The sequence below is a fragment of the Schistosoma mansoni genome, chromosome W (assembly GCF_000237925.1).
Source record: "Schistosoma mansoni strain Puerto Rico chromosome W, complete genome".
In the NCBI taxonomy this organism is placed as follows: Eukaryota; Metazoa; Platyhelminthes; class Trematoda; order Strigeidida; family Schistosomatidae; genus Schistosoma; species Schistosoma mansoni.
In genome coordinates this window covers 12967728-12987670 of record NC_031502.1, presented here as the reverse complement: position 1 = coordinate 12987670, position 19943 = coordinate 12967728, and the positions used below count along the sequence as shown (strand labels likewise).

Genomic DNA, 19943 nt, shown 5'->3' with positions numbered 1-19943 from the left:
TTGGTAAATCATAACAATATGTTATCCTTAGTCCTTAAAAATAGGTCAAATTTCCTCTTAAAGGACTCCTTGGAAGTCGTTCGGACTAGCTCAGTCGGCAGCGAATTCCAGCATTTGACAACCCTTAAGGAGTAGAAGCTGTGTCTACAGTCTGTTCTGCTATGTTGTGTCTCCAGTTTCTGGGTGTCACCTCTTAGATTAGTGTTGCGACTAAGCTTTAGTAGATGTTTAAGGGGATGACCAGAAGTGTTAAGGATACTGTAAGTCATAAGAAGGTCACCTCTAAGACACCTGTACTCTAACGGATAAAGGTTAAGTGATTGGAGGCGCTCTTCATAAGGTTTGGATTTGTGTCCCCGAACTGATTTCGTGGCTCGACGTTGGATACGCCCCAGAGTGTGGTATTTGTTCTTCTTCCCAGATCTTTCGAAAAAGAATGTGTAACATCATCATAGTTACCGCTGTATGTGAGTCTAATGCCTCAGCTAGTATGTCGTTTGGTTGTGCTGTTTTGTCATGCTTGGTCCGCCTGGTGGTCTTGCTGGTTTTTTCTATTATCCGTGGTATCATCTATAGGGAGGTTTGTTTGTGTTGCTTTGCTTTGATATTTGGTGAGTTCAGTAACTCTGGTTCATTCAATAGCTCTTAAAAGTTGCGTACTCATCTGTTTCGCTAGCCTTGAACCGCAGTGATTGGTTTTCCTCCTTCATCCTTGACTGGTCGTTCTGGTTTACTGTACATCTCTCTGCTAGCTCCGTTGTATCATGTAGTCTGCTGTGACGGGCGGTGTCCTAAATCTGATACGGATACACGGTATGTTATGCGCTAATACCTCCAACTGACTACTTGAGCAAGAAAGTGTATTGGGCTACTGAATAAAATGCACAAATACTCATTCATATATATACCACACTAATTTTTAGGAAATTAATCCATTTCTTAACCAATGAAATGCACTTGTACTTTAGGTCACTTCAAGATTGTCGTCTACTGACCTACTCATTAGGCTACTCCTGATTGGCTCTCCATGTCACTTCTCCCTCCTGAAAAATAAGTCCTGCTCGTTGGATTTAACTGAAGGCGTTGAAGGGAATGTCGTCTTCTTGATAATTTTCTTGGAGTCTGGCCACCACTTTTTCCGCGCTTATCCTGATGCTACAAACTGACTGCATGAATTCCATAATCTAGTTGCAAGTTCGAGCTAAGAGGTTCTTTAACTGAATTATTCGTTTATCGCGGGTGTAGTTTACATTTCGGCTATTAGGAAACGTGTTTAATTCTCTTCATCTTGAGTTTATATTCTCGTCTCCTTCTTTGTGGATTCATGCCATCAAGTAAATTCGTAGTCTTCTTTCCTAACATTGACTCATCAGGGGTGGATTCGGGTTTATTCCTGGTGATTTCGTCGATCGTGCCCTCACCTTGTGATCATTTTGAAAATCACTAGAAAATATCTGCTTCCACTTGTGCATCATATGAGGATATGAACATACTTGATTTCAAATAAGATTGGATTAACGATCGAACTGTCTAGAAATATCCGTTTCTCATGCTGGTGCTTCTCGTAAAGAAGTAAATTCAACTGTGTAAAGAGTGGGAGATGTCATGGTTTCAAAACACATTTGGTTGTCCCATGTGGAGTCATGGCTTTTCTATATGAAGACATTTCAATTCTTAATGTAGAGTTAGTGTGTTTAAGATAATTTTTTATGGTAAAATATCTGCTTCCACTTGTGCATCATATGAGGATATGAACATACTTGATTTCAAATAAGATTGGATTAACTATCGAGGATTTTTGAATCTTGATTACAAATTAGATTAAATGGATAATCAAACACTTTTAATTTTGTGATCTAATCAAGACCTGATAGATTGAAAGATTCATCAGTAACGCCATAACATTTGGATTTGTTTATTAGATCATTAAATTTGACTGTACATTTGAAAATCCCAGAAATTTTGATTGGGATGCCCGATGGATTATTTATGCAATCGTTAGTACGATGAACGCTTGGCCGGCCAATTTCGTGCCACGTTTTGCGAGAAATCAAAGTAACATCGGATGCAGTGTCTAACTGCAAAGTGATAATACGATCATTAACATTAGTTGATAAATACTTGCATAAGTATTGGCGGTTAGATTTCGACAATACATGTACACAATTTATCCATTTTGGCCTTCCATAGTGGGCTGATGGTTTGGTGCGTTTGCAAAGTTTGTCCTTATGGTCAGCTACTCCGCATTTATGTTTATTGAATGTGCAGAAACGGGAGAAATGCCATGTCCCACTGTTCCAATAATTTGTGGGCGGCTTTGTAGAACGACGCGAATATGTGTCATGGATTTTATTCGATTCGGGCGAGAAAAATTTCGCGAAGTTCTTTACTCAAATTCATATTTCATCATACCAAATAAGTTGAAGCGCGGTAAGAGTTAGTAATCTACATTCAGAATGCAAAATGTTTTGTATAATCGTTATCTATCTCTTTATCTTATGTTTACTTGAAATAAAGCGTACTATTTATTCTAATTATAAATACTTTGTTTTCGGAAACTGTCGAAACCACGTACATCTGGATCACCAGCTGTCCGTATTATGAAGTGAGTATCCTGAATTCAAGCGTTAGCTACCATTATGTACTGAAATATCATGGCGTTTCCAATGTATTAAAACGATCTGAATATCCAACTATTTTTTTTACATAGAGTAAAACAAGCAAACATCAGTAATATGGATTTGTATTTCATCAATATAATTTTTTGCAATCATAACGATTAACATTCTACTGTTTTTTATTAGGAATCGAACAAGTTCTAATGTCGCTAATAACGCCGAATCTAAGAAGTGTGGGGAACATAGTGTAAGTTTGTTTGACTTTTATTATTTTCCCTGACATTGATGATGACAAGTATGATAAAATTGTCTCGATCGATTTATTATTGTAAATCATACTTCTTACGATTCTAATGGTGACAAATCTTAAACACAATATACCTGGCTGACCAATTCTTGGCAATCGTGTAATATTCTTAAATCATATACTTCTGCACAGGAATCAGTTGCTAATTATATCTGACACTCGGTCATAGTCGACATCTTATACTTCATGACATAAAATAAATGAACTGTGATAGGCGTTCTATATTAGAAAATTAGTTATCGGAATGTCTTACATTTGTCTCTTGTTACTTATCATCCATTAACATTTATCGGTTTAAAGCTAGCTAAATTGTGGGACCGAAGTGATGACTAATTCACGTATATAACTTGGTCCTTCAGGCAATTTATCTTATCTGTAAGCATGACTAACTTATAACGTATTAAACCGAAACACCGTGATAGTACATGAATTATTTCGATAAGTTAGGTGTTCTTTGACGGTGAATATTGTACCGACAAACCGAGATCTCGTTCACCTAGCTAATTGCCTTTCAAATAAATGATGTTATATGCTTTTGCAAATCTGATGTATAATCAGGTGTTTGAAATTTATTTGATGAAACATTTGTACCAATGTGTGTTAACCAAAACACAAATGATCAGTCACTAATCAGTCACATACAATTAAACTCTTTAGTGTTTTTAGGATGTATCACTAGAGAAATTAAGAAAATAACGAAATGTACGATGCACTTTCTTTATCAGTTGTTACTTTCGTCAGGTAACGCGTTTGCCTCGTCTACATCCTTAAAAGCTGTTTTCAGAATGTCGTCGTTGGCTGGATTTAAAGCGAATAAAGAGATCGGATAGACCTGTTAAAATTTATTTGGGTTTTGAGAAGAATTTCTTGGGTGCTATTGATTTAGTTTTAAATTTCATTTTAATGAGATTGTATTAACGTAACATAGAATGTAAGTTTTGAATGCAGATATTATTATAGAGTTGGGCATCGTGTTTTACCTATGAATACTTTACAACTTACACATTGTTTATTGTCTTGAAGGCTAGTGGTTATGTAGAATTTCCATGTGCTTTGGCTAGTATGTGGCAAAATTGCGGAAAAACCATACGTAATGATGTTTACTGATATACTTATTGTGTTTTATAGTTTCTTTGAGTCCAACAATTATTAAGTTATGCTATAAAAATGACATAGGAATGTCTGAATGATGAGAACAGTGTTCCGTTAGATGAAACTATCGCGTCAAGTCCCAGATTTCAGGTTGTTTGAGATTGCCGTCGGGCGATTTTATTAGTGAACGAAACATTAACACAGCAACCAGAAGAACAATAGTCAATGATGGTGTGTGCCAGATTCCACGACAAGTTTAGTTGTATTCTGAAATAGTTGGTTGATCGTGTGTGTAACCCCAAGAATACCAAAGTTCCCACCTGTAGGATCGAAGTTAACCACCACGTGATAGAGTAACGCTTAAAATCCTGGACCAGTTTGCATACAATTATTGTACTGTTATTGCCTATATGTATGCAACGCAGTACGAACGTCAATTTATTAACGAGATCTACCGAGTTTGCGCGCAATCAAAGAAGTATATTTCCCAAAACGGATTTGGGAAGTTATTTATCTGAACATACGATAAGATGCGTATGACAGATGATAGCTGAGTCGAAATTATAATGACAAACATTATGAACAGGAGAATGAAGAACACGAAGTATGGAAACTTACAATAAAACAAATATCCAATGACTGCATTAGAGTTGGAATCAACTTTTACAAATTTTAATTGGATGGAATTACAATAGAAAACAAATTGAATCTTATAAGTATGTTTACATGTTTAGAAATCCCAGACCTTCACCTGGATCTCCTCTAGGATTACTGCTTGTTCCAAACCTTTGTAAACGAGGACGGATGGACGTTGGGTTATCAATCTCACCACGTAATAAAAAACTCTCTGAAAGCACTTTAACCATAAAAAATTATCTTAAACACACTAACTCTACATTAAGAATTGAAATGTCTTCATAAAGAAAAGCCATGACTCCACATGGGACAACCAAATGTGTTTTGAAACCATGACATCTCCCACTCTTTACACAGTTGAATTTACTTCTTTACGAGAAGCACCAGCATGAGAAACGGATATTTCTAGACAGCTCGATCGTTAATCCAATCTTATTTGAAATCAAGTATGTTCATATCCTCATATGATGCACAAGTGGAAGCAGATATTTTCTAGTGATTTTCAAAATGATCACAAGGTGAGGGCACGATCGACGAAATCACCAGGAATAAACCCGAATCCACCCCTGATGAGTCAATGTTAGGAAAGAAGACTACGAATTTACTTGATGGCATGAATCCACAAAGAAGGAGACGAGAATATAAACTCAAGATGAAGAGAATTAAACACGTTTCCTAATAGCCGAAATGTAAACTACACCCGCGATAAACGAATAATTCAGTTAAAGAACCTCTTAGCTCGAACTTGCAACTAGATTATGGAATTCATGCAGTCAGTTTGTAGCATCAGGATAAGCGCGGAAAAAGTGGTGGCCAGACTCCAAGAAAATTATCAAGAAGACGACATTCCCTTCAACGCCTTCAGTTAAATCCAACGAGCAGGACTTATTTTTCAGGAGGGAGAAGTGACATGGAGAGCCAATCAGGAGTAGCCTAATGAGTAGGTCAGTAGACGACAATCTTGAAGTGACCTAAAGTACAAGTGCATTTCATTGGTTAAGAAATGGATTAATTTCCTAAAAATTAGTGTGGTATATATATGAATGAGTATTTGTGCATTTTATTCAGTAGCCCAATACACTTTCTTGCTCAAGTAGTCAGTTGGAGGTATTAGCGCATAACATACCGTGTATCCGTATCAGATTTAGGACACCGCCCGTCACAGCAGACTACATGATACAACGGAGCTAGCAGAGAGATGTACAGTAAACCAGAACGACCAGTCAAGGATGAAGGAGGAAAACCAATCACTGCGGTTCAAGGCTAGCGAAACAGATGAGTACGCAACTTTTAAGAGCTATTGAATGAACCAGAGTTACTGAACTCACCAAATATCAAAGCAAAGCAACACAAACAAACCTCCCTATAGATGATACCACGGATAATAGAAAAAACCAGCAAGACCACCAGGCGGACCAAGCATGACAAAACAGCACAACCAAACGACATACTAGCTGAGGCATTAGACTCACATACAGCGGTAACTATGATGATGTTACACATTCTTTTTCGAAAGATCTGGGAAGAAGAACAAATACCAACAAACTAGAGAGATACCAAAACAGATCTTAGTCAACGTTAGAACTACGGAAGCACCAAAAACTACTATTAGTACCAACCAAATTTTTTAAACACAGGTTTGTCGAACTGAATGAATGATCCAGTGGATGGTCAACATCGAGATTAACAAGCTGGTTTTCGTAAGGGTAGATTATGTACCGACAAAATCGCGACACAGCGGATCATTGTTGAACAACCAATTGAATGGAACTCATCACTATACACCCAATTCCCTAATTATAAGGAAGTATTTAGAAGCGTGGGTCAAAAACCTTCGTCGACATAATGGAGTACGTGGGAAGATCGTCACTATTATATGAAACCCCTATAAAAGACTGGGCTGAAAAGTTGTGCATGGAGAGTAGCTCACAGGTGCATCCTAAGTGAAGACTGGTATCAGACAAGACTGACTATTCTAGCTTTTTCTATTCCCAATGGTTGTTGAATGGATTATTGAGAACTCCATATCTCATGGAAAGCGCTGGACACAGTGGAAATCTTGGACGCAGCTAGCTGATTTAAACTACACAGATAACCTAGTTCTTCTATTCCATACACAAAAACAAATGTAGGTGAAGACAGCCAGTGTTGCAATAGCCTCTACAGTAGTATGTTTCAATATCTACAAAGGGAAATCGAATATTCTATAGTGCAACACAGTGAGTACCAGTCAAGGCACACTTAAGGAGGATGTAGTAGAAGACGTTTTAGGATTCATGCATGTATGCGTCGTTTGATTATTTGCTTCTAAATTTCATTTAGCGAAACCGAGTTCATTTTATTTCAAATGAATAAAGAATATGTGATTTTAGTAATTCATATATTCAGTTGCGTGCTGCCTTGCCATTGGTTTTATTCATTATGTAAAATTAATTCTGTTGCATTAATTTGGAGATTGTTATATTTTATTTAGGTTTTCGTTTTCATTTGATAGGCAAAATTTTCTTTCGTGTCAATAGTGGATGGAAAGTTTGATAGCAACTCCAATAATAATGATGATAATAATAATAATGTTAATGACGACGTTGATACTGGTTTACAAATGGTGTCGTATTGGAAATTGTTTCAGATTGATAGAAATAAATTGTTAGAATGTTTATGTAATAGCGCAAAGTGAAGGGATATTTTAACAATTCTTTCGAGATAAATAAATGAGCACAAAACTACTCATTTTATTTTGAGCGTTAAAAGTATTTTTTTCCTTTTAAAATTAACCAATGAATAATATATGCTTTTCTACTTATACGTTTGTATTTGATGTTTATATTCCTGATTTAACAAAAGTATTAATTACTTTTTAACACGAATTTGTTTTTTTTTGTGGTTTCTGGGAAATAGTCTATTTTGCAGTTAGATCCAGTAGCATTAAATGTTGTTTGTATAGTCCTGTTCATTGAACTAGATAGTTTATATTTTCTAACTGATCAATAGTGACTAAATTCTTTTAAAAGACAAAAAATATTGCTAGTGCACTTCGTTGAGAGGTGTGTGAATAGTGCAGTTTAAGTTAGTGGTTTTCAGTTTCAATTACAGCGTGGCTAGTCTGTATTACTCTTTGTGATGCATAGCTAGATAGGGTAAGATTCATATATGCGAATTATTGAATCCAAGCTCTCCTGCTTACTTAGTGTGTATCTTATTTTTGTTTACATCAACGCATTTTTTGCAGAAACAAAAGGTTAGAAAAAATTTGACTTAACTGAAATTATAATTTGTCTTGAGCGTGAGCACTAATAAAATATTGAGCGTAGTCAGAGTTCACGCTTTGCAATGGTGTGATTTTAGGAACCCTGTAAAGAAGTGACCAGTGTTTATGCTTATTCATGTCTATAAATTCTTTCGTAGCCGAAATCTGGAGACTGTCTGTAATGATCTAATATCGTTCATATATTTCACTTGTTCTGAATTAACATGTCTCCAGTTTCCACTTGTGGATCTGCGACTTCTCAAGTTCTCATTTCTAAAGCAATATAATTACAACTTACGGCAATTAACATTCACTTTGACAAACCGAATAGAAGTACAGATTAGTAAGCAAATGCAGAATAGCGCTGCAGACATAATTACCAAGGATATTACAAATATATTATTTATTTATAGTGCTGCAGACAGTTTTACACATCATAGAAACTTGATTGAATATTCAGCACGATGGTCCCCTACTTCAGCAATCATGAGATAGGGGAGTCAACTTATTCTCATACGCTCGCAGATTTATTACCTCTTCCACGGAAGTCCTACTAGTCAGCTCAGTATACTCATCCGTGAATTGATAGGTGGATTTCTTGCCTCCATCACAGGTGACGTAAGTTGGCAATATCCAAACGAGTTTTTTGAACCGGTGCAGAGACTTTTTAAGACACCAACCCATTAGGGATCATCAGACTTCCAAGATAAGTGAAGTTTTCGACGCGTTTGACTACTTCACTCCCTATCCTTAGTTCAGGTGCTGACGCAGGCCAGCTCTCAAGCAACAACTAGCATTCAGAGGGGGAGAAACGCATCCCAAACACCCTGGCATTGTTGCTCAGTGCTAACAAAAGACTCCGCATTTTATCAGAGTCTTCACCAAACACAAATATGTCATCTGTGTATTCTAAGTCGATAAGTGGACCGCCTGGTACGAGATCAATGCCCGAAAACTCAGATGACGAGAACGTCATCTCCAACAGTAGGTCTATGATGAAGTTAAGCAAAAATGGAGATAGTGGACAACCTTGCCAGACACTACTTGAGGTTGCAAAATCAGATGACAGTACTCCATAGGCTCTGACTCGACTACTAGTGTTCGAGTAAAGAGCCTTCATAAGGTCTATGCACTTCCGAGGTACACCTTTCAATGACAGACACTGCCACAGAACCTCTCGGTCTACAGAGTCAAATGCTGCTTTCAAGTCAAGCACAACTATCATTGTCGGACGCCGATAAGCATGCCTGTGTTCTGAATATGGTGAATATGTGGTCGACACAGTCACGATCAGGTCTGAAGCCAGACTGATTTTCTCGTGTTTGCAGTTCATGAGTCTTTGCTAAACGTCCGATAATTAATGAGGTTAATATTTTAAATGCTATATTAGTTAAACTAGTCCTTCCATGGTTATCACAGGATGATTTTGATCCTTTCCTATATATTGGAACAGAACTTTGTTAAAAATACTCTAACCAGAATACACAATTTGAAATATGCACTGGGAGTTGAAGGATATTCGTTTAAAAGAATTGTGATGCCGATACGCTCCGGAAGTCGCGAGATCGATGTACCTTCTAACAACTAGAGCAACGATTAATAAAGGTACATGGAATGATCGGACAATGGGGGAGACCGGGAGGACCAGGCAAATAGCAACAGAAATGAGGAGATACAACTTGGCTATGTTCGGAATCAGTGAAACACATTGGACCCAAGCTGGACAGCAAAGGCTAGATACGGAAGAGACGCTGCTGTACTCTGGTCACGAAGAGGAGAATGCTCCACACACCCAGGGATCGTCTCACAATTAACTACAGAAGCTGCCCTTTCCATCTGTTTTGCTTTCGTTGTATACCACTGCTCATGGTCGTTCCTTATACTTTTGATTAACCTAGATTAGATTTGTATTTGATCGTGCTCAGGGTCTGATGTGATGCATTTACGAGAATTTATCAGTGCATTAGACTTAGTAGAAATTTACTGGTTTTTCGTAGCCCATTTGGTTTAAATCCCTAATAAAATTGGATGTTAGGAGTTTAATCTTGATTGGTCTAAGCGGACATTTACACACGTTGGAAGACCCTAGTCTATACTAGCGATATACGCGGAGCATAGTATGTTGTCGGAACGAATGTCATATGCTACCATAAGGCGTGATTTCGCGACGTCAGCCGAAGAGATTAGATCTTCCGGTTGGAAACACGAGATTTGTTGCCGATATTTGGTGTACTGTGGTGTTTATACTAACTGTCGATTACTTTGTACTTGATTGTGCATTTATTACGAATTCCATATATAATACGTATATTTGTGCTCATCTGATACTTTGTGCGTTAAATTGCACTGTTTTGGGAATTTTCAGTATGTATAATAATTCGAATACTCCTAATTATATGTACATATTCAATAATTCAGTGAAGTACTACAACTTTATCCTGACTATTAGAAAGGGTTATTTTAATGAGCATTAGCTCCTGCGATCGGTATACCGCTAAACACCTATTGACAAGTTATCCATTTACACTCTGTTGAGATTAAGCGGAAGTAAACAGAGTGGGGAACAATTCTTTTCCGTTATCTCTAACTACGCCGCGACTGTTGCTCGTATGCAGTAAACGAACAACACTGTTGTAGAATAAAGAAACGTCTCAACAAAACTTGCCACACAGATATTAATCCGCTAGCTTAGGGAGTTAGACGATCCAGTCAACTAGAAATATGAGGGGGGGAGTTTGGATCACGAATAGTAACTTGTTGGTTGCAGATTGAATAATAGGAATTGTCTGCTTCAGTTATGCAAATAACTTATTTCTCACCAATACCAATGTTCAGCACAGTGATCCCACTTGGAAATTTACTTCTGTAGTCCAAGTATACATTCACATAGGCTGTAGTCAGTGTATTATTCATTGGCGATCCTGCCGTTGTTCATTACATTACTTATAAAAAGAGTGTTGTTTTTTAACTAAATGAGCTTTATCGGATTTGCATTAAGTAGTGTTTTTGTTTAAAAAACTTACTTGTTGATATGGTTTTCTTTTTCTAATGTTTCCCAATGTAATCACCATTCTGGAGCGTATCTTAGCGCACTAAATGTTTTTTTGCGTGCAATACTGATTGGTTCTCAACTATCGTTTAACGGCGTTTTAGGATATAAACTGTTTGAAATGAATACAAATTTGATAAAGCAAAATGATGTATGTAAAGATAAACAATGATCAGAATTAATTACTCCATAAAACTAGTAATTTATATGGACTTCATCGCTTTATTTTTAGACGTTTTGATAACTGAGATTTTGTGTAAATCGAGAGTAAGATTCAACCTGTACAAATTAAACTGAGATAATCATAGCAAGAATTAATATTGACGATGGCAATTTGAAGTTAACAATCTTTTAGCAAATATATTAATAAATCCTTCAGCTACTACTGGCAACTAATGGTCGGAAACCTTCGAATACGTTAAACAAACGACAGATAACATGGTGAACGCAAATAAAAGTATGATCAACTGGAAAGCAACAAACCAAGAAAAAAAATCAAACAATGAAATGAAAAAAAGCGAAACAAAAAATTACAAAACCGTCATCATCTTTATTGTTATTTGTATAATCGACCAACTAAGGAAACAAAAAATTTAAAAATAATATTGGGACAGTAACTGCTGCGGAATTGACAAATTAGTTTGTAAGTGAAATATTACGGAATATATTAGAACGAATGCAAGAGAAATCATCGAAGTATTGTATTTTAAAAATGAAAATTTTGGAAGGGATAGGTATGTTCAGAAAAAGTGTCCGAACCTATAGGAAAAAGACATACATTGGCTCAGAAGCAACTTAGTTGGACAATGTAGTCGATCGATAGATTCACGTTCATACAAAGGATATAAGCATGACCTCTTATTTCCATGATTATAGCATGGCTGAACAAAAGACAACAACTACACACAGAAGCGTATCTCAATATATTACACACAATAGAAAATCTTTAAAAATATTTAAGGAGAGAAAAACAAAGTATGTGTTAATAAATAAAGCTGAATATCGACAGCACTATACAACAATAGTATAAAAAAAAAACTATGGATACACAAAAATTAGATATTTTCGCGTAACTGATGGTATAACTACACCTATTTGAATCGATAGCAACGTTATGGAGATAATCCGATTTTTTTATAGGTAATAGTAAAGCGAAGGCGCTTGAACACTTTATAAGGAATGTTTTTGAGTGTAAAGTGCGTTTGTTAAACTTTTCTCTGTGTAAAAATACAATTCGTTAGAGAATAGTAATGAACAGAAACAAGCATCAAACAAGGAAAATTGCAATAAAGAGGTTTAGTTGGCAAAGAACAACAGTAATAAAACAACCCTAGAATGTTACGTTAAGTGTTGAGACATTTGGACTTTGAAATTGTGTTTATTTTAATGTTCCATATGAAAAAAAACAAGGAAAGCATCAAGTGAGTTTTGTCTTCTTTTTTTGCTTTAACCTAGACTGAAGAGTCGAGGATGACGACGAGGACAAAGATGAAATACTGTCTTCTGATGATGATGTTGACGATGAAGACAATGATGTAGAAGTGGATGACAAAGAGGATTCACTACAACCGGAGAGTTGTTCTTCACTTTTATCACAATTAGATAGGGTTTCCAGCTGAAAGTAAGAATAAAATACACAAACAAAAAAACGATACGCACCGTAATCTAAGCATTAAAAGTGTAAATAGAGGAAAAAACATTATTTCGGTGACGTCGAAGTAGTCGCAAGTGAAAATGAACATGTAGTTCAACTAAACGAATTCGACTGACGTCTATGTGGAGATGACCGATAAAACTAATTATACGGTCAACCTATGAAATAGAACGTGATCCAAACTACTGATGGAGATTCGAATATTTCAACAACTGAACCACAAAATTCAAGTTACCGATTACGAGCATAGAAAAGTGTGGTTACTATCAGTATTACTGAGAGTTTTAGTAGCAAGTACGCCTAATATTTACGCTTCACACAGAAGTAATTAAGTGTACACGATCAACAAGAGACTATAAAAAGCTTGTTAATCTATTAGACAAGTACCAATAATATGAAAAGAAACAGTATATGAAAAATGGACGTCCAAAATATCATGCCTAGGGGTCAGACTGTTAACTTGATTGCGGAAAGAAACATACAACCGAATTAAATGAAATGAGAAATGCGTTTGTACCAAATAAGATGAATAAAAGATTATATACCTTTTGGTTGTTTCTAATGGAAGCCTCCTTAGTTGCTGAATCGATTTGATGCATTTTGAAACTCTGGCATTCAGATAAATGTTTTTTGCTTGTTCGTTGCTCTTCCGAATGTGGTTTGTGAGTTCGACTTTCATTTGAATGACTAGTTTTGGAAGACAATGACTTCGATTTTGAATTCTTCACTCGTGAAATGTGATGATTACTGCCTGAAGCAAAGTGATGTGGTACATGTTTCGTTTCATATTTACTGGCGAATTCCGATCGTTTATAATTGTGCTTAGTTTTTCTATTCGTAACGGAATGCTTCCCTAGACGAGATGTATTTGTACTATTCATCATAGCAGATGGTAATGGAGCAAGAGTGCGAGTTGGACCTGCAGACTGTTTCGAGTTAGTCGAACGACATTGATGAGAAAGAGAATTAGCATGACTAATAGCTCCAGAATCTTGATAGTTGGATTTTTTCGTTTTAGAAATTTTTTGCATATAAGATTGAGAAGTTGATTGCTTTTTCGTTTGATTAGCATAATTCGAAACACTAGGTTGTTTAACGTTTGAAATCATACCTATCTTATTATTCTTTCTAACAGAGCTATCCACGGAGTTAGTTTCTGAGTTGGCATCAGAATCTAACAACTCGAAATGCGTACGTCGAGTTTGATTTTGAAAATTGAGTTTATTCTACAAAGAGAAAAACAATTGGAAGAATGTTATTTTACAGAGAGGATAAGAATTTTTTTGTTACAGATATTTAAATTGTGATATAATGGGCAAGAGAGTCAGGTCTTAATATCATAGATCAGTAAACGACCTAAGAAAAAAGAATCACATAATCAATCAGCTCTTCATATTTCAATCACATTTACTTCGGGTGAAATATTTTGTGTGGAATTTGTTACATACAACTCAAATTTTTTTGCCGACAGATTATTCTGATACTCCTTCGTTGTGGACCTTGGATCAACAATTCCAATTTGTGAATAATTGTCACTTGGTCACATTTAGTTCAGGCAACCAATATTAATCAATGCAGATTATACAAATTTTCACCCGTTATAATTATGACGCGTAACATCAACTACATGATTTTTTTCTAAAACAAAACTAAAATGAAGTATTAATTTTCGGCATAATAACAGGATAATAACAGTGATAAATTAATGAATGAATGTATTTACTTTATTGTGATTGATCAATGATTTAAATTAACACCTCAATAAACCGACAAACTAGTACTTGAGGCTAACATAATGGTTTCGCTGAACAGGAAAGCAGTTTTAAGTATACCAGTGACAAAATACGACATCAAAAACTGAAGGATGTTTGGCGATATTAGTATACAAAACATCGGGTTTCAGAATGTACTGAATAATACTGCATCTGTGTAACGTCAATATCCGCAAATTCAGAGAAATGAAACAGAAAATGTATCGAACAACATCTTTAACAAAGAAGACTTAATCGTTTAAAAGTGTTTTCGGAATATGTGGATCGACATAGAAACTAAAATGGAAACATCTCATATCTTGAAATAGATCAAATGAAACCGTCAATAATGTAGATGAATAACTGCGAAAAATAAGATGAAATTATGGAAATTTTAATGCAGTATAATAACATAGTAAATGTAAACCCAGCTAAAAACAGCAATAAATTGCATAACAAATGTAAAGGTGAAAATAGTGGTGTAAAATAATATTTACCGACGAATCTGGACTTGATTGCAATAGAGATTGGTGACCACGGGAACTACCAATTTTCTGTAATCTGAGATTATTTAACTCGCCTGAATCAGAGCCGGTAGAATAACTGGAATGTTCTGATAACCGTCTATGTTTTTTGATAGGCTTTGAAAGTGAACACTGAGATTGTAAGTCAACCGGATGTTTTTCTTTTTTTTTTATCCCAGTGTCGCCTATAGCCTCGTCAGAACAATCTGATAGGGATGATAACGATGATTTCGAAGACTGCCGTTTCACAATTTTACGTTTTCCAAGCTGTTTATTAGATTTACGAATTGTCTGATTGAAAGAGCTATCAAGACTATGTTTAACAGATGATAGACATTCCGCAGAATTTGACTTGCTATGTTTGGATGTAGTTGATGGATTGCATGAAGTTGTAGAGCATTCTCCACTTTTCATTTCCACCTGACATTCTTCTGTAAAATACAGTATTCAATTGTTGATTGACTGAGAGGGCAAATATATGTGGGAAAATGAAGAATCTTATGAAATGGCAAAAATCAGTAACATTATAGAATGAAGTAACCGTTTGGCGAAATAATTTGTAGGAAACTATTTTTACACCTTAAGATATCGAAAAAATTCCGTAAGGTTCTATCAGTGAGAATCTCTTATGAATTTAGGTTTGGAATACTAAGTTTCATACAATGCTTTGTAAATGTGTTGCATCACCGACAAGCCCAAATGTAACAGGCAGTGTAATGTAAATCCCTTGAGATACAGACGAATGAATGACGAAAATAAGGAAAAGGAACATCTAATTGGAAGAAACCATGACGGTGATAGCATAGAAATATAGATAAGTATACACGCTAGTATACGTACCACTATAATAATCTAATACCTTACGTGACCGACGGATGTTAGACTACATGGAGTAATCTAAAAAAGTTGCAATCAACCGACAGTGTATGCCGTAAAAATCCTGTGGAAGCTAAAAGTAGTGAAGGAAATGATATAATAGGGAATAAATATGCGGAAAACTGAACAACTGATTCTCTTACATGTCGAAATGAAATCTACTTCTATGGCAAACTTTGCAGAATATACGTTACTTTAAAACGCAAACGCAGTAGACATATTAAACCCGACATCATGTAAAGTCTAATATGAGTGATGATTTATAAGGTTACAATTATGCTCATTGAGATAAACAACATAGAGAAGCGGGTAAAGTAGAAACTATTAAGCTATAGGAAATCTGGAGCGAGGGAGAGCAGCAGGCCCTGACAGGTTTACTCCTGAGTTTTTAAGGATGGTGGTCCAGTACTAGCAACGAGATTGACTGATGTCTTAGGTAGAATCTGGGAACTGGACGTGATTCCATCTGACTGGTCCCAATCACTGATTGTGCCAGTCTATAAGAAAGGACAAAAGTCCTCTTGTGACAATCACAGAGGAATCAGTTTGACTAATATAGTGTCTAAAATATTAGCTTCAATAATACTTGGACGCCTAACCAAAGCTCGTGAAGAGCAGACTAGAGAAAACCAGGCTGATTTCCGACCTGGACGTGGTTGTATAGACCAGATATTCACTCTATGTCAGGTCCTAGAACATAGACACATATTCAGATGCCCCACAATCGTAGTATTCCTCGACCTTAAGGCGGCATTTGACTCCGTTGATCGTGAGGTTGAATGGCAGTGTTTGTCACTAGAAGGGGTACCAAAGAAGTACATTAACCTCATAAAGGCTCTCTACTCGAACACAACTGGTCGAGTTAGAGCCTATGGCGAACTGTCATCAGAATTGATTACCTCACGTGGTGTTCGTCAGGGCTGTCCACTCTCCTCATTCTTGTTTAACTTTGTCATCGAGATGCTTTTAGAGATAACACTTTCATCATCTAAATCTCCAGGAGTTGAACTTTTACCGGGAGACTCACTTGTTGACTTAGAATACGCCGACGACATAGTTTTATTTGGTGAAGACGCTGACAAAATGCAGAGTCTTCTGACCACTATAAGCAACTATGCAGGCATGTTCGGAATGCGATTCTCTCCCTCGAAGTGCAAAATGTTACTTCAGGATTGGGTTGCATCGACACCTGAACTAATGATAGGGAGTGAAGTAGTTGAGCGTGTTGACTGCTTCACTTATCTTGGCAGTCTCATCAGCCCTTGTGATCTGGTATGTGACGAAATCTCAACACGGATACAGAATGCTCGTCTAGCTTTTGCCAACTTGCGTCATTTGTGGCGTAGGCGAGATATCCGTCCAGCAACAAAAGGACGGGTCTACTGTGCAGCAGTTCGTTCCGCCCTACTTTATGGCAGTGAAACATGGCCGGTAAGAGTAGAGGATATTCGTAGGCTACTAGTGTTCGATCATAGATGTCTTCGAAGCATTACTCGTATATCCTGGGACCACCGGGTAAGTAATGCAGTTGTTAGGAAACGGGTACTAGGTAAGGATGGCAAATCGATTGATGAAGTGGTGAAACTTCATCAGTTGAGATGGCTGGGACGCGTGTTACGTATGGCCAACCACCGACTGCCCAGACAAGCGATGTTTTATGGTGTAGGAGTAGGGTGGAAGAAAGCTAGGGGCGGCCAGACCAAAACGTGGCACAAATCCATGAAGTCACTGACAAGTGGACTGAGCCATGTTGGTAGGTGTAAACTACCTGGTTGGGATTCTCAAGATGATAGCAACCGATGGTTAGAGACCTTGAATGACATGGCTCAAAATCATTTGCAATGGCGCAGGTGCATCCACTCTTTGTGTTCTACCAAATTCTAATTCTCTGAATTCCTCATGTCCCTATCTTTTTTCTCTCTCCAAATTTATTTCCTTGGATTATACTTCTTGAATAACATCTTCAAGCCCTAATCTGTCCGATTACTGCTTATACTCTTACTACTTCTATCAACATGGGGTTTGAATCGACAATTGTATCTCTGTGCTAATGTGGTATGGCAACTGGAACTGATGGAGGTACTTTCGAAGTTCTACGCTGTAACTGACTGACTGACTGACTACTTACTTACGCCTGTTACCCATCGTGGAGGAGCATAGGTCGCACACCAGTATTCTCCATCCAACCCTGTCCTGGACAATCCTTTTCAGTCCTTTCCAGTTGTTATTCATCCTCTACATATCTGCTTCTATATCCCGGCATAATATTCTCTTTGGTCTTCCTCTATTCTCTTTACCTTCAGGATTCCAAGTTAGGGCTTACCTCGTGATGCAGTTTGGTGATTTCCTTAAAGTATATCGATTCACTTCCAACGTCTTTTCCTCATTCCTCCTCAGATGGAAGCTGGTTTGTTCCTTCCCACAGTAGGCTGTTGCTGATGGTATCCGGCCAACGGACATTGAGTATCTTGAGTAGACAACTGTTTATAAATACTTGTATCTTCTTGACGATGGTTGTAGTAGTTCTCCACGTTTCAGCTCTGTAAAGTAGGACTTTCTTGACGTTCGTATTGATGATTCTGACTTTGATGTTGGTTGACAGTTGTTTTGAGTTCCATATGTTCTTCAATTATAGGAATGCTGTCCTTGATTTGCCAAACCTCGCCCTTACGTCTGTATTCGATCCTCCTTGTTCATCGATGATGCTGACCAGGTACGTGAATGTTTCCACCTCTTCCAGAGCTTCTCCATCAAGTGTGATTGGATTGGTGTTCTTTGTGTTGTATTTAAGGATCTTGCTTTCTCCTTTGTGTATGCCGAGGCCCACTGACGTAGAGGCTTCTGCTACACTGGGTGTTTTCACCTGCAGTTGCTTTTGTGTATGGGATGGAAGGACTAGATTGTCTGCGAAGTCTAATTGATTCTGAGCTGTCCAATGTATTCCGTGTTTCCTCTCCGATGTCGATGTCTTCATAATCCAGTCAACTACCACAAGGAAGAGAAATAGGGAGAGTATGCAGCCTTTTCTGACTCTTATCCTCACTTGGAATGCATCTGTTAGCTGTCCTCCATGCACGACTCTGCACTGTAGTCCGTCGTGTAAACTTTGTATGATGTTTACGATTTTTTCAGGTACACCATAGTGCCGAAGATGATTGGCGTATTTCAGCAAGATTTTTTTTCTACGGGATGGGGTTGTCGACCCTATTTTCAACCCTTCTCTTTTACCCAGGCTTGGGATCCGTAGTAACTCTAGGAGAGCTACAGGCGGAGTTGTCACTGTAATAATTATGGAGTAAAATTGGGATCGACTAAAGTGCTGTATATAGTTGTAATGTAGAACAGAATAATAATTAATCATGGGAAACCCAGTTGCTCGATCGGAACTCACCTTTTATATCATTTTCAATGTCAGAAACTTGAACACTATGTTTAGATTTACACTTTGCTGACTGTTCATTCAATGTATTATCTTCATGAAGCATTAATTCTCGACGCAATACAAGAAAATGGCGTAAAAGAATATGATCTGGAGGGCCTTTAGATACATCGCTCCACCCAGTGTTGAAAACGTACTGGTAAACTATACACGACAATGTCATGAGCTGACCAGAAACACTTGATTGTTTTATTAATAGAATTGGTTTCTCCCAAATTTTCGATACATCAGAAGGTGAGTAATCTTTCAGCTTACTGAAACAGATACAGTGAACGTTTATGAAAAAATATATAATTGTCTGTACAACATGTTAAGGACTGAAATACAAGAGCAAGCTATAAATTTACGGCTTCAGATTCTACGGTACTCTACATAATATTTTATTTATTAGAGTTTTAAGATATACCCTTGTATTTTATAAGAGAATGAGGAATCAAAAAGTTAGTCGATCCTAAGGCAAAATGAAAAAACGCATACATTACAACTCAGTACAGTAGAACTGATTAGCTTGGTGTATCTAAGTATGAATGACAACATACCTATGTTTTAGTACTATTCATTTGACATAACTTTTACAATAATGATAAATTCAGAAATTATTCTATAATACCTTAGTACGAAATTAATATTTTGCTGGTCAAATCTAGTGTCTCGTTCTCCTGTGAGGCGGGATTGAGCTGTACTGCTCGTGTTGTCACGTGAAAGTCCGGATGGTGTCTGGTTCTCCAGAAAACCAATGCACAATTACCT

The 19943-nt window shown here is 36.9% G+C and overlaps 1 protein-coding gene across 1 annotated transcript in view; it reads right to left on the bottom strand.

The window, feature by feature from the left end:
- Positions 1 to 13058: 13058 nt before the first annotated feature.
- The window catches only part of Smp_167860 (nipped-B-like protein (delangin) (scc2 homolog)), a gene marked incomplete at both ends in the record, with an annotated part of 51603 nt that continues 44718 nt past the window's right edge, over positions 13059 to 19943 (bottom strand). Inside the window, 3 exons of the mRNA XM_018788594.1 lie at positions 13059 to 13829; positions 14852 to 15309; positions 19146 to 19447. Of these exons, the coding sequence (XP_018654121.1) occupies positions 13059 to 13829; positions 14852 to 15309; positions 19146 to 19447 (1531 nt within the window). The remainder of the gene's footprint in view (positions 13830 to 14851; positions 15310 to 19145; positions 19448 to 19943) is intronic.